The sequence below is a fragment of the Meles meles genome, chromosome 5 (assembly GCF_922984935.1).
Source record: "Meles meles chromosome 5, mMelMel3.1 paternal haplotype, whole genome shotgun sequence".
NCBI lineage: Eukaryota > Metazoa > Chordata > Mammalia > Carnivora > Mustelidae > Meles > Meles meles.
Window position 1 is genome coordinate 149,517,235 of NC_060070.1, and position 15,383 is coordinate 149,532,617.

At 40.4% G+C, this 15,383-nt stretch overlaps 1 protein-coding gene across 1 annotated transcript in view; it reads right to left on the reverse strand.

Annotated features, from left to right (window-relative positions):
* Positions 1–10,230: 10,230 nt before the first annotated feature.
* DCDC2 (doublecortin domain containing 2) overlaps positions 10,231–15,383 on the reverse strand; it is a 137,307-nt gene continuing 132,154 nt past the window's right edge. The window contains exon 11 of the mRNA XM_046006600.1: positions 10,231–14,896. Coding sequence (XP_045862556.1) covers positions 14,795–14,896 — 102 coding nt within the window. The 3' untranslated portion in view covers positions 10,231–14,794. The remainder of the gene's footprint in view (positions 14,897–15,383) is intronic.

The window sequence follows — 15,383 nt, forward strand, 5'->3', positions numbered from 1 at the left end:
TCCTTCTCTTATTATATCCTGGGTTTGGTCTGCAGTTCTATCTGCTTCGTAACATAGAAGGAAAGAATTCTTTTAAATGCTGCCGATAAGGCCCTTGGAAGTTCATACCCTGCTTTAAATCACTAACAGACCTGAACCTGTCATTTTCTTTCTTCAGTGTCAAAGAGCACTTAGCAAGAGCCACGTAATTCCAGCCGTCCTCCTTAGCATAACCACTTCCCCCATGTACCCCTCAAATCCCAGAGACATTGCCCCAGCGAGTGCATCCCCTTCCCCTACACGCCCTCCGATGTTACCTCAGATGACACAGTACAGCAGAGACGATCAAAACTCCGCCGACCTCCAGGGATGGGACGCCCATTGCTGAGTTCTCCACGGCCAAAATTCCACCTGAGAAATCTGTTTCCCAAGCCATGCTATTCTGGTATCCCCCGGCGTGGGTTGTATCTTCCAGATGCAGAACCTGAGATGAGGATTCGTGTAGGATGCACAGAGGGTGGGAGGAGTGGGAGAGAAAGAGAAGAGGGCGGAGGGGAAAGTAAATCAAGGAGGTGGCCCCACTGAGAAGTAGCCTGATCCCACAGGGAGGTCTGGAACAGAAGCTGCACATGGAATTGGTGTCATCTTGAGACGGTGTGGGCGGGGGGCTCACATTATTTCCTCCCATGTCGGTCGTTGGCTGCAGACCGTCACTGTACACTCGTACTTGTGATATCTCTCTCTCCCTCTCTCTGTCAAATAAATAAATACAATCCTTAAAAAAAATCATTCATAGCTCATCCTTTCAGAGTTTGTAAATAAAACAACCTCTTAGGAAACTACAAGTGAAAGAGAAATTTAAAATACTTTTATTTATTTATTTGACAGACAGAGATCACAAGTAGACAGAGAGGCAGGCAGAGAGAGAGAGAGAGGGAAGCAGGCTCCTTGCTAAGCAGAGAACCTGATGTGGGGCTGGATCCCAGGACCCTGAGATCATGACCTGAGCCTAAGGCAGAGGCTTTAACCCTCTGAGCTACCCAGGTGCCCCTGAAAGAGAAATTTAACCTGATAAAAGTTACTTACCAAAAATATGAACAAATTCTCCTTTTTTGTAGGGTCTTTGCCTGGTTTGGGGATCAGGGTAATGCTAGCTTCATAAAAAGAGTCTGGAAGTTTTCCTTCTGCTTCAATTTTTTGAAACAGCTTCAGGAGAATTGGTGTTATTTCTTCTTTGAAAGTTTGGTAGAATTCCCCAGGGAATCCACCAGGTCCTGGGCTCTTAGTTTTGGGGAGGTTTTTGACCATTGCTTCAATTTCCTTACTAGATATCGGTCTATTCAGGTTTTCAGTTTCTTCCTGGTTCAATTTTGGGAGTTTATAGTTTTCCAGGAATGCATCCATTTCATCTAGGTTGCTTAGCTTATTGGCATATAACTGTTGGTAATAATTTCTGATGATTGTTTCTATTTCCTTGGTGTTAGTTGTGATCTATTTTCATCCATAATTTTATTAATTTGGGCTTTCTCTCTTTTATTTTGGATTAGTGTGGCCAATGGTTTATCAATCTTATTCTTTCAAAAAACCAGCTTCTAGTTCCATATAAATTTTAGAATTATTTGTTCCATTTCTTTGAAAAAAATGGATGGTATTTTGATAGGGATTGCATTAAATGTGTAGATTGCTTTAGGTAGCATAGACATTTTCACAATATTTATTCTTCCAATCCAGGAGCATGGAACATTTTTCCATTTTTTTGTGTCTTCCTCAATTTCTTTCATGAGTACTTTATAATTTTCTGTGTATAGATTCTTAGTCTCTTTGGTTAGGTTTATTCCTAGGTATCTTATAGTTTTGGGTACAATTGTGAATGGGATTGACTCCTTAATTTCTCTTTCTTCAGTCTTGTTGTTGGTGTACAGAAATGCAACTGATTTCTGTGCATTGATTTTATATCCTGACACTTTATTGAATTCCTGTACAAGTTCTAGCAGTTTTGGAGTGGAGTCTTTTGGGTTTTCCACATATAGTATCATATCATCTGCGAAGAGTGATAGTTTGACTTCTTCTTTACCAATTTGGATGCCTTTAATTTCTTTTTGTTGTCTGATTGCTGAGGCTAGGACTTCTAATACTATGTTGAATAGCAGTGGTGATAATGGACATCCCTGCTGTGTTCCTGACCTTAATGGAAAAGCTTTCAGTTTTTCTCCATTGAGAATAATATTTGCGGTGGGTTTTTCATAGATGGCTTTGATAATATTGAGGTATGTGCCCTCTATCCCTACACTTTGAAGAGTTTTGATCAGGAAGGGATGCTGTACTTTGTCAAATGCTTTTTCAGCATCTATTGAGAGTATCATATGGTTCTTGTTCTTTCTTTTATTAATGTGTTCTATCACATTGATTGATTTGCGGATGTTGAACCAACCCTGCAGCCCTGGAATAAATCCCACTTGATCGTGGTGAATAATCCTTTTAATGTACTGTTGAATCCAGAAAAGACCTCGAATAGCCAAAGGAATATTGAAGAACAAAGCCAAAGTTGGTGGCATCACAATTCTGGACTTCAAGCTCTATTACAAAGCTGTCATCATCAAGACAGCATGGTACTGGCACAAAAACAGACACATAGACCAGTGGAACAGAATAGAGAGCCCAGAAATCGACCCTCAACTCTATGGTCAACTAATCTTCGACAAAGCAGGAAAGAATGTCCAATGGAAAAAAGACAGCCTCTTCAATAAATGGTGCTGGGAAAATTGGACAGCCACATGCAGAAAAATGAAATTGGACCACTTCCTTACACCACACACGAAAATAGACTCCAAATGGATGAAGGACCTCAATGTGAGAAAGGAATCCATCAAAATCCTTGAGGAGAACGCAGGCAGCAACCTCTTCGACCTCAGCCGCAGCAACATCTTCCTAGGAACAACGGCAAAGGCAAGGGAAGCAAGGGCGAAAATGAACTATTGGGATTTCATCAAGATCAAAAGCTTTTGCACAGCAAAGGAAACAGTTAACAAAACCAAAAGACAGCTGACAGAATGGGAGAAGATATTTGCAAACGACATATCAGATAAAGGGCTAGTATCCAAAATCTATAAGGAACTTAGCAAACTCAACACCCAAAGAACAAACAATCCAATCAAGAAATGGGCAGAGGACATGAACAGACATTTCTGCAAAGAAGACATCCAGATGGCCAACAGACACATGAAAAAGTGCTCCACGTCACTCGGCATCAGGGAAATACAAATCAAAACCACAATGAGATATCACCTCACACCAGTCAGAATGGCTAAAATTAACAAGTCAGGAAATGACAGATGCTGGAGAGGATGTGGAGAAAGGGGAACCCTCCTCCACTGTTGGTGGGAATGCAAGCTGGTCCAACCACTCTGGAAAACAGCATGGAGGTTCCTCAAAATGTTGAAAATAGAACTACCCTATGACCCAGCAATTGCACTACTGGGTATTTACCCTAAAGATACAAACATAGTGATCTGAAGGGGCACGTGTACCCGAATGTTTATAGCAGCAATGTCTACAATAGCCAGACTATGGAAAGAACCTAGATGTCCATCAACAGATGAATGGATCAAGAAGATGTGGTATATATACACAATGGAATACTATGCAGCCATCAAAAGAAATGAAATCTTGCCATTTGCGACGACGTGGATGGAACTAGAGCGTATCATGCTTAGTGAAATAAGTCAATCGGAGAAAGACAACTATCATATGATCTCCCTGATATGAGGACATGGAGAAGCAACATGGGGGGGTAGGGGGATAGGAGAAGAATAAATGAAACAAGATGGGATTGGGAGGGAGACAAACCATAAATGACTCTTAATCTCACAAAACAAACTGGGGGTTGCTGGGGGGAGGTGGGATTGGGAGAGGGGGAGCGGGCTATGGACATTGGGGAGGGGAGGCGAACCATAAGAGACTATGGACTCTGAAAAACAACCTGAGGGTTTTGAAGGGTCAGGGGTGGGAGGTTGGGGGAACAGGTGGTGGGTGATGGGGAGGGCACGTTTTGCATGGAGCACTGGGTGTTGTGCAAAAAGAATGAATACTGTTACGCTGAAAAAAAAATAAATAAATAAAAAGGGAAAAAAAAAAAAAAAAAGATTATCCACCATGACCAGGTGGGATTCATCCCTGGGTTACAAGGATGGTTCAACATTCGCAAATCAATCAATGTGATAGAACAAATCAATAAGAGAAGAGAGAAGAACTACATGGTCCTCTCAATTGATGCAGAAAAAGCATTTGACAAAATCCATCATCCGTTCCTGATTAAAACGCTTCAAAGTATAGGAATAGAGGGAACATTCCTGAACTCCATAAAATCTATCTATGAAAGACCCACAGCAAATATCATCCTCAATGGGAAAAAGCTTGCAGCCTTCCCGTTGAGATCAGGAACACGACAAGGATGCCCACTCTCACCACTCTTGTTCAACATAGTATTAGAAGTCCTAGCAATGGCAATCAGACAAAAAAGAGAAATAAAAGGTATCCAAATTGGCAATGAAGAAGTCAAACTCTCTCTCTTCGCAGATGACATGATTCTTTATATGGAAAACTCCAAAGACTCCACCCCCAAACTACTAGAACTCATACAGCAATTCAGTAACGTGGCAGGATACAAAGTCAATGTACAGAAATCAGTGGCTTTCTTATACACTAACAATGAAAATACAGAAAGGCAAATTAGAGAATCGATTCCATTTACTATAGCACCAAGAACCATAAGATACCTGGGAATAAACCTAACCAAAGAGGTAAAGGATCTGTACTTGAGGAACTACACAACACTCGTGAAAGAAATTGAAGAAGACACAAAAATATGGAAGACCATTTCATGCTCTTGGATCGGAAGAATAAACATTGTTAAAATGTCTATACTGCCTAGAGCAATCTATACTTTTAATGCCATTCCGATCAAAATTCCACCGGTATTTTTCAAAGAGCTGGAGCAAATAATCCTAAAATTTGTATGGAATCAGAAGAGACCCCAAATTGCTAAGGAAATGTTGAAAAACAAAAACAAAACTGGCGGCATCACGTTACCTGATTTCAAGCTTTACTACAAAGCTGTGATCACCAAGACAGCATGGGACTGGCATAAAAACAGACATTTAGAACCAGTAGAACAGAGTAGAGAGCCCTGATATGGACCCGCAACTCTATGGTCAAATAATCTTCAACAAAACAGGAAAAAAAATATACAGTGGAAAAAAGACATTCTCTTCAATAAATGGTGCTGGGAAAACTGGACAGCGATATGTAGAAGAATGAAACTCGACCATTCTCTTACACCGTACACAAAGATAAACTCGAAATGGATAAAAGACCTCAACGTGAGACAGGAATCCATCAGAATCCTAGAGGAGAACATAGGCAGTAACCTCTTCGATATCAGCCACAGCAACTTCTTTTAAAATATGTCTCCAAAGGCCAAGGAAACAAAAGCGAAAATGAACTTTTGGGACTTCATCAAGATCAAAAGCTTCTGCACAGCAAAGGAAACAGTCAACAAAACAAAAAGGCAACCCATGGAATGGGAGAAGATATTTGCAAATGACAGTACAGACAAAAGGTTGATATCCAGGATCTATAAAGAACTTCTCAAACTCAACACACACAAAACAGATAATCATATCAAAAAATGGGCAGAAGATATGAACAGACACTTCTCCAACGAAGACATACAAATGGCTATCAGACACATGAAAAAATGTTCATCATCACTAGCCATCAGGGAGATTCAAATTAAAACCACATTGAGATATCACCTGACACCAGTTAGAATGGCCAAAATTAGCAAGACAGGAAACAACGTGTGTTGGAGAGGATGTGGAGAAAGGGGAACCGTTTTACACTGTTGGTGGGAATGCAAGTTAGTGCAGCCACTTTGGAGAACAGTGTGGAGATTCCTGAAGAAATTAAAAATAGAGCTTCCCTATGACCCTGCAATTGCCCTACTGGGTATTTACCCCAAAGATACAGATGAAGTGAAAAGAAGGGCCATCTGTACCCCAATGTTCATAGCAGCAATGGCCACGGTCGCCAAACTGTGAAAAGAACCAAGATACCCTCCAACGGACGAATGGATAAGGAAGATGTGGTCCATATACACGATGGAGTATTATGCCTCCATCAGAAAGGATGAATACCCAATTTTGTAGCAACATGGATGGGACTGGAAGAGATTATGCTGAGTGAAATAAGTCAAGCAGAGAGTCAAGTATCATATGGTCTCACTTATTTGTGGAGCATAACAAATAACATGGGGGACATGGGGAGATGGAGAGGAGAAGGGAGTTGAGGGAAACTGGAAGGGGAGATGAACCATGAGAGACTATGGACTCTGGAAAAGAACCTGAGGGTTTTGAAGGGGTGGGGGATGGGAGGTTGGGGAACCAGGTGGTGGGTAATAGGGAGGGCATGTACTGCATGGAGCACTGGGTGTGGTGCCAAAACAATGAATACTGTTATGCTGAAAAGAAATTTTTAAAAAGTGAAAAAAAAATATGAACAAATGTTACATCTCGTGTTAACTACCAGAAACATTCCCTTAATGTCAGGGAAAGACAAAAATATCCACTATTACCACTTCCATTCAGGACGTGCTGGAGACCCTAGCTAGTTCAAGAAGAATAAGGAAAGAAAAAAATATTTTAGGATTGGAACAGAAAAAAAAACAGCGTTAGTTTTGTACACAGCATTATAGTTTTCATTAAAAATCCCACTGAAACTTATAAACTGCTTTTAATAAGAGAGTTCAGCAAGGTGCTAAATACAAAATTAGTATAGAAAACCGTGACATCTCTCTACACCATGAATATATCCTTGGAAAACATACTTTAAAAAACTATTCAATTCACAATAGCCATAGAATTATAAACTCTGTGGGAATAAATATATTAAAAAATGTTCAAGTCCTTTCCCAGTAAAAAGTATGCAAATTTTTTAACTTTTTTAAAAGCCCTGGATAAATGAAAGTTTCAGATTTATGGCTATCTCAATATTATAAAGATCTATGCAGATTTAATCAAAATCTCAACAGAGTTTTTCATAGATCCTGACAAGTTTAGCCTATAGTTATCTATGGGACAGTAAAGAGCCAAGATAGTTTTGAGTAGAGTAGGGGGTTTGTGCAACCAAACATCCCTTCTTATTATAAAGTTATATATTATTTAAGAGTGAAATTTTGGGGCGCCTGGGTGGCTCGGTGGGTTGGAGCCTCTGCCTTCGGCTCAGGTCATGGTCTTGGGGTCCTGGGATTGAGCCCCACATCGGGCTCTCTGTTCAGCAGGGAGCCTGCTTCCTCCTCTCTCTGCCTGCCTCTCTGCCTACTTGTGATCTCTGTCTGTCAAATAAATAAATAAAACCTTTTAAAAAGTAAATAAATGAAAGTGAAGTTTCAGCATAAGGAGCCCAACAAAACCGAGGGGAAAGCGGAACATGAGGCCAATCTATGGACAGACCCTCCTCTACAAATTAACAAATAGGCCGTTTGTCACGGGCATGCTTCCTTCATCTACGAACACAAGAACTTAATACACGATCACAAGGAGAGCAGGGTACTTCCAACACCTGAGTCATTCCTGTCCCAAGAGGTCACATCTTTAAAAAAAAAAAAAAAAGAGAGAGAGAGAGATGGAGAGATCGTATCCAAAAGTTTTAGAAAAGGGAAGGCATCAAGCATGGAGTAGGACATGTCTTTAAATAGTAGTCCCCACATCGGTGCAGAAGCAATGTCCAGACTCTAGTGCGGAGCTTGACCCTGGGCAGGCTTCGTTGGATCCCCGCCCCCACCAAGAAAAACTCTCACACTCTTCGGAGGACCCAGGCTCATGAGCAGGAGCCTAGAAAACAAGTGTGCATGAGACAGGACACTAATGTTATCTTGACTATCAAGAGAACTGGTTGGCAATAAAAGTTCTGAGCGAGAATTTTCTCTTGTGTATTCACTGACCAAATAAATAAATAAACACATAAAGCCCATTACACCATCAGGACCCAGCAGGAAGGGATGTGGTTCCGTCCACTCAGCCGCCGTAATGAGATACCACGGACGGGGTGACTTTGACAACAGACACTTATTTTCTTACCGTTCTGGAGGTGAAAGTCCATAATGGAGGTGCTGGTGGGTCTAGTTTCTGGAGAGGGAGACAGAGGGCTGCCTTCTCGCTGTGTCCTCTTGCGGCCTTTCCTCTGTGTGGGCAAACAGGGAGTGAAAACATGCGTGTCTCCTTTCTTGTCTGCCAGTCCTAGAGGTTTAGTTCCCATCCTTACCACCTGCTGTAACTAAATGCCTCCAGGAGGACCCCATCTCCAGATACAGTCACATTGGAGTTTCCACATACAAGTTTGGGGCTGGAGGGGGAGAGGGGGGACACAATTCCGTCCGTAATAGGATTCTCCTCCAATCTTGACCCAAGAATGTCCCTAAAACACATGGGAAGTTGGTCCAGTTCCCAGTACAGATCGATGGGAGAAAAGACAGCCTGTTCAATAAACAGTGCTAATGGAACAGAAAGCACAGCGTAGGGAATACCGTCAATACTGTCGCAACTTTGTGCGGCGACCGACAGAGGGCGACTGCACCTGACCGTGGTGCGCATACGGTCAGGTGTACAAACGCTGAATCGACATGTTGCACCGCTGAAACCAATACAACACGAAATGCTAACTATACTGGAATTAAAATACTTTTTTTAAAAAAAAGAAATACATTCCTTCCGCTTCCCTGACCTGCTGGCCACTCTCAGAAGCAATAAATTTTTTTTTTTTTAATAAATGCATTTCTAAAAAAATGGAATGAGTTAGAGGCAAGGATGGGGTATCCAACAGAGAGCTATATGCCCAGGTCTGGAGCTCCATGCAGAAGACAGCTGACCTGGACACCCAGATCTGGAGTCCCGAGTATGGAAATGGCTGTGACGATCATGACTGTATGTGAGATTGCTCAGGCAAATCACAAAGATTCAAAGAGAAGGAAGAGAAACCAATAAATTAGCTGCCGGAGTTGGGGGAGAACCACAGTAATCCTCAGGCTTTTGTATCCACAAAGAACAAATACAGTGAAACCAAGGGGCTTTGCCTTGAGTTTTAAACTTGATGGTTGTTGGGTTTTGTTTGGGGGATTTTTCGTTTATTGCATTTTAAAATCATTTTTGTTATTCGGAAACCAGTAATAAAACCAATAATAAATGAAAGAGACGTGCAGGATATCTCTGTATCTTTTGTGTCTTTAGTGGAAGATTGAGTTTGTGAGGGAACTTGAGAGATCTGTCCAAACATTGAATAGATTAAGGTCCCATTAGGAGGGAGAAAAACACTTGGAAACCTGCAGAAAAGCTGTATGTTTATTTTCATAAATAAGAATTTTATAGGCGGTGCATGGCTACTAGTCACTGTACAATACCTTGTAGTAAAGACGGTCATTTGTGGTGGTGGGAAGGATGGAAGGAATTTTGCCTTTGGCAATCCAGAAGACTTCTTGGTTGCTGAGGTTTCCTTTTTCATTCTCTTGCAATAACAGAAATGTTTGGGTCAACTGCTCAAGAGGTATTCTCAGCTGCCATACCCCCAACCCACATATTTTGTTACTACATATCAAGAGGGCAAAATGCTTGTGTTTAACAACTCTGTTTCTCAAACGTGAAGGGAAAACATGAAACAACTTCAATTCAGTAGAAGGAAAGCAGTGACTCGCCCACAAACTAAACCCAAATTTTAGCTGACCTCTGTAAAATTGTAAGTTTAAAAACAATTATAAGTTTATTCCCATAGGTATATCTATACAAAATACGTGTAAGTTGGGCAATTTGTTCTGTTTTTAAAGATATCTTTATTCATTGCATAATGGGAACTTTGGATCCATGTTTCCCTAATACCATTTCATGAAAGAAAAACAATGTTTTTCTTTTTTAATATACCTGAAATTTTCATCAACTAAACAACATGTCTATGAAGATGTAAACAATTTTTCTGTACATAATGAAGTTTAACACCCATGCCAAAGAGAAACAGAAGTATTGTTTGGTGTGTTGAATTTCCACATGGTTTAAATCAAAAAGTTTGTACTGCATTTTTGAGAAAGTCATGTAGAGAATTGATAAATGAAATACCAACCACACAAGCTCATAAACAAGCAATAAAACAGCCAGACACATTTTAGTTAAATAAAACAAAGATCTATTTACTCAAGAGGAAACAGTAAACTTTCATATTTCAGAATGAGCATGGATACAGAAATTTTTAAAAAACTAACGCTCATCATTTGTATCAAAGCACAAATAATTTTCCTTACAAAAAGAAGTCATAATTATAAATCACATAAAAATGATAAGCGTGACTTAACCTTTACTTACAACATCAATAATTACCCATTATCATTGTACATAGTAAGGATTTAAGGCACAAAAGAAGCAGCGAAGCAAAAACCGGGGTGAGTTTTCTCCAAACTTCTGAACAGACTACAGTCATTCCGTCTTCCCACTTGCCATGATATTTGTGACAATAACTCAGTCACTCAGTGAGACTGTGTGGTTTAAGCTGATCAACTACAGAGAAACTACAGAGAATTCATTCGGTCCCGCTCGTAGATTGAAGCGAAGTCTGTTGTTGGCGTAAGTCAACGGAGCTCCATTACTGACCTCTTGATTTGACAAATGTTTTACGGTTATCCAGACATCCAAAAATCCTTTCCTAATGCCCCATATTTTGCAGGATGTCATACCTCTTCCAAAGCAGGGTTTCCTTCTTCACCACCATGGGGCACATACTTTCATGCTCTCTCCAAGTCCCTCAGAGTTTGTGGTAGGAAATATGCAAACTTTATGTGGAGAGGACAAAAATCAGACCCACTTCCACACTGGGACAATTTCTGGAAAGCAAGAATCTTAGAGTATTTACAAGACCGATATTTAATAATAAAGAATTGCGGGTGCTTGTCACTGAAGAAAAACAGACTAACCTTAAAAAAAAAAAGGGAAGAGAAAACAAGAAAATGTTGCTACTCGAGGACATGACAGTCACTCAAGGACCCTACAAAGCTTCTGCACTGAGCTAGAACATCATAGATCAAGTTGTGGAATAATCAATCAGTCCTGTATTCTATTTGTAGCGAACCTGGCTACTTGGTTCCAAAGAGAGTTCTCTATGCATTCCTGTAAATCACACTCGCATAGTCACTCACAGGGATAAACCTTCCGGCAGAGCCGCTGTTGGTGTGGAATATTCCGCAGCTAAAGCATAGGGTAGTTAAGGCTGGTAACTAAGAACTAAGGGTTTGTACTCTGTCGTTAGGTCAGGAAAACAAGATGATCTATCATCTCTCTGTCTGTCTGTCTGTCTATTTATCTGCAATCACCCCTTCATAGAATAATTTTTTCATTAAAATTCTGGAAGCTTTCTAACTTGGAAAACTTTAAAGCTCTTAAAGCCTGCAGGAAACAAGTTTAAAGCACCATGATACAGATCATTTCTTAGCGTTTCCTCTCCGTGTGTTTTTACACATTGCTTCTCTCAGAAGAGCCTTGTTCTATTAGTAACGCTGTGCCTGAGGGGGCCTGTCCACTGGTTTAAAGTGTGCACGTACACCTGTACAGTATCTGATATGCAGATGTGAATTTCTATACATTCTCTTTCTGTTCAGATTGGCAACAGTTCACATGGGATGTTTCAAAATTTTCGAGTTACCACTTACTGAGCAACAAGGAAAGGACTGAGCGGATTTTTTAGGAGGGCCCGTTAAGAACGTAAAGAAGGCTTCCTGATGTTCTGTGGCCACAGACATTTCCTAGGGGAATGAACTTTATCCCTTATGTAAAAGATAGGTCATTGAGCGACATCCTCCAGGATGCCAGATTATGAGCTATATGCTGGAAAAGTTAGCAAGATTACGTTCGCGTTAGTGTGGCTTCACAACTGTGAGCCCACAGAGCTAGCTAATGGGCTCTGAGCCACGGGCACATGGATGGTTCTGACTTCACGGGCCACAGCCGAAGCCAACGCTCGCAGAATGAAACAGGAGGATGAGATTATCCTGCTCTTCCCATGAGCTGGCATTCGAACATCCCCCAAAACACATTAAGGGGAAGAGCAATGTCTTAATAAATGGAAAGGCATCCTGTGGCTACAGAGAAAAACAATGAGTAAAAAGTTATCGTATGGCTGTAATATCATGTTGTGTGACTAGACAGCTAAAAATCTGTATTTTGCTCTGCAAATCTCTAATCTTCCAATTCAACCAAGAAACCGGTTGTTTACGAATGTCTTAACCCCGAGCTAAGCTTGAGAAATGAGTTCCATAAAACTAGAACTAGGTAGGGGGTCTGGACCCACAGCCCAATGAAGAACTGACCTACGGAAGCCTTCCGCTGGCTAAGTCACCAGAGTTACAGGATTTTGTCACAGCGTCCTCAGTCCTGGAAACACTCCTTGGATCTCTTCTGCTCGCTCACATACACGCTCTCCAGATCTGTCCGTGAGTCCAGCTCAACTCGTGCAGCTCGCCTGCCACGGAGACCACAACTCCCACAGAGACCACGTCCACACGGGGTGGATGGTCCTCGTGCTGATGTCATCTTCAAAATGGTGTTCGCGCTCCCTGTTCTCTGTGAATGATGCTTTCCTTGGTTAAATGACAGACTTCATTTTTATTTTTTTTAATTTTTTTTTTTTTTTTAGTGGTGTACGTTTGCAAGTGTTTTCAGGTTATGAGCTGTGTCCGTCCCAAGATAGGTCACAAGTACATCTTGTTAACAAAGGGTAAAAATGCACATCCAAGACAAGAATTACTTCCTGACTTTTCCATTTTTTGCTACAATTACTATGGTCCATTGTCTTCTTAAAGCATTTGTATCTTTTGCTTTTCATGTAAAACAACATTGGGCTTCATTGAGATGACTTGTAAAAAGATCCGGAAAACCTGAGTTTATGGTATAATGAGGAATGGAAGAAAAAAATGCAATGTATCTCTTTTAAAGAAGGAAAAAAGAGAAACTCATGAAAGGAAGTAAAGTGAAAGAATCCCCTTGAAAATTAGTTATAACTTCTTGCATTTAATTCCTGATTTCTATAAACTATTGAACATCATTAACCCCAAGCCCAGTGATGGCATGGGAATTTAACATCAAAAAAACAGCCAGTCTATTTCCCTAGTGACTCAAGAGTGTTGCTTGTAGTCTACAGGGTTTCGGATTGTCTCCTTTGAAAAAAGAAGTCTACCTGTAATAAAGCACCATCTAGATTTTATACCAGAAATATAGAACCCCCCACTTATAACTCATCCTGCCAGATCAACATACCCTTATAACACCATCTCTTTTCCAATACTGTTACATGATTGTCTCCATTTACGCTTCTTATTTGTAGAAAATATTAAAATAGCTGCTAGAGAAAAAAATACATTCATTTTCTATTAAGTATTTGATATAAATACCCTTACTCTAAATGGTTGGTTATGAGACCTGGAGGGGAAGAAAATCTTTTAACCTTATGATTAATAACAACTTCTACAAAAGCGCTAGAAGTTTCCTTCCAAATTTATAACATCTAAATCATTAATAAAAATATTCTTTAATATGAGAAAAATATATTATTTCTATATTTAAGGAAGATCTGCATCATCTCTTAAAAATTCAGAAAACTAATACAATTATGTCTTTCCCCATATATACTTAACAAGGCCAATATGAGTTCATTTAATTAGCCCACAAAATTGTAATAAGAAACTGGTTTCATCATGACAATTTAAACATTTTTCAACAATTTCTATCATAAGACTTCTAATTATATAGGAAGGAATCTGCTTGGAAGTCTAACTATAACCGGCCATTAAAATAAACATTCGCTGATATCCCTAGGGGCAAAAATACAACAAGGCTAATCCTAATAGAAATAAGACTTTTAAAAAGCAAGTCAAATGCACTCTTGGTTCTTTCGTAAAAAATTGGAAAGAATTCAACCTTTAGACTAGCCAACATTGAGTTTTCTAATGTAGTAACATGATGGAGAAGAGATGGGTATTCTTGACAAAGGTAGACTAGACCCATGAAAACCCATAGAGTATCAGAACTTGCAAACCATCCTACTGGGCTCACTCACTAAAGCCCTTCCTGAGTGTGTCATTAAAGCCGTAAGGATTAAAACCCAAAGCACTTGAGGGAGAGGCTTGCCGAAATGAATCACTAACACACTGCATGGAGACTGCTTCCTTCCAAAATGTGCTCTTTTTAATTCTTGGGAGACGGATTTGGGATAAGGAGGAAGAAAGGAAGGAATGTCAACAAGTCACGAATCTACTGCGGTCTCTGAAACTAAATCACCATTTGTTTATTCAAGAGTTTATTGCTTTAAAAAAATAGTACATGCCTTCCTATTATCGTCTCTACAATTCTATGCCTTCCTGGATACATGCTTTAGAACAAGCTCCCATCTACCAACCTCCCTTCTAAATGTATAGAAAATACAGATGGGCGTGCTCCTATCTTTTTTCATCACTTACCAAGACAAGTGGCCCATTGCCATCCGTGCAACTTCTATCCCTCGACCCCTCCTAATATTTCCAAATGACTTTTACAGACACATCCCATGACCAGAAGCCACTCTGGTTTAGTGGCTACTCAAAATCACCTAGCCTTTCCATTAAGCCTCTAATCTTAGAATTCCGTATGCAGCCTTCAACCGTACATCATGCTCAGCAGCAACTATATCCTTATTGTTCAAGTGTCATAACCCTTCACTTTCCCGATAATCGATACACTCTCTTCTTAAAAATCATCTATGCTACGGCAGCATAGTCCTTGTTTTGTTCGTTCTCATTTTCTTGTGGGCTCGTGATTTTTACTTCTGGTCTTGGTGGTCTTTGAGGGTCTGAGTCAGCCTGGAAGAAAAGCGATCAAAACAAAGATACTTAGTTCTTTTGTCCCAAAGGTCATTAAATTCACAAGGGAAAAAAAAAATGACTCCATATTTAGGTAATCATATAAACAGTCAACTAAAAATAATTCCTTGGGTCCCCTTTGTGTTTTAGTTGATCATCCCAGGGCACACGCCATCCTCAACACCTTACTTGCACAAAAGCCCTACCTGGGACCATAAGAGCACAGCAGGGGAGCGGCAGGAGAGGGGGACGCAGACTCCCCACTGAGCAGGGAGCCCAACATGGGGTTCCGTCCCAGGACCCTGGGATCATGACCTGAGCCAAAGGCAGATGCTTAACCAACTGAGCCACTCAGGTGCCCCTCAATTTTTTTTTCTTGATCTCACTTTAAGTTTTTATTTTCAATAGCATATTTATACTTTTCATTTCAGCATTTTCAGAGAAAAAAAGCACAGCAATTCTACCTCCGTGTCACATTAACCCAGCC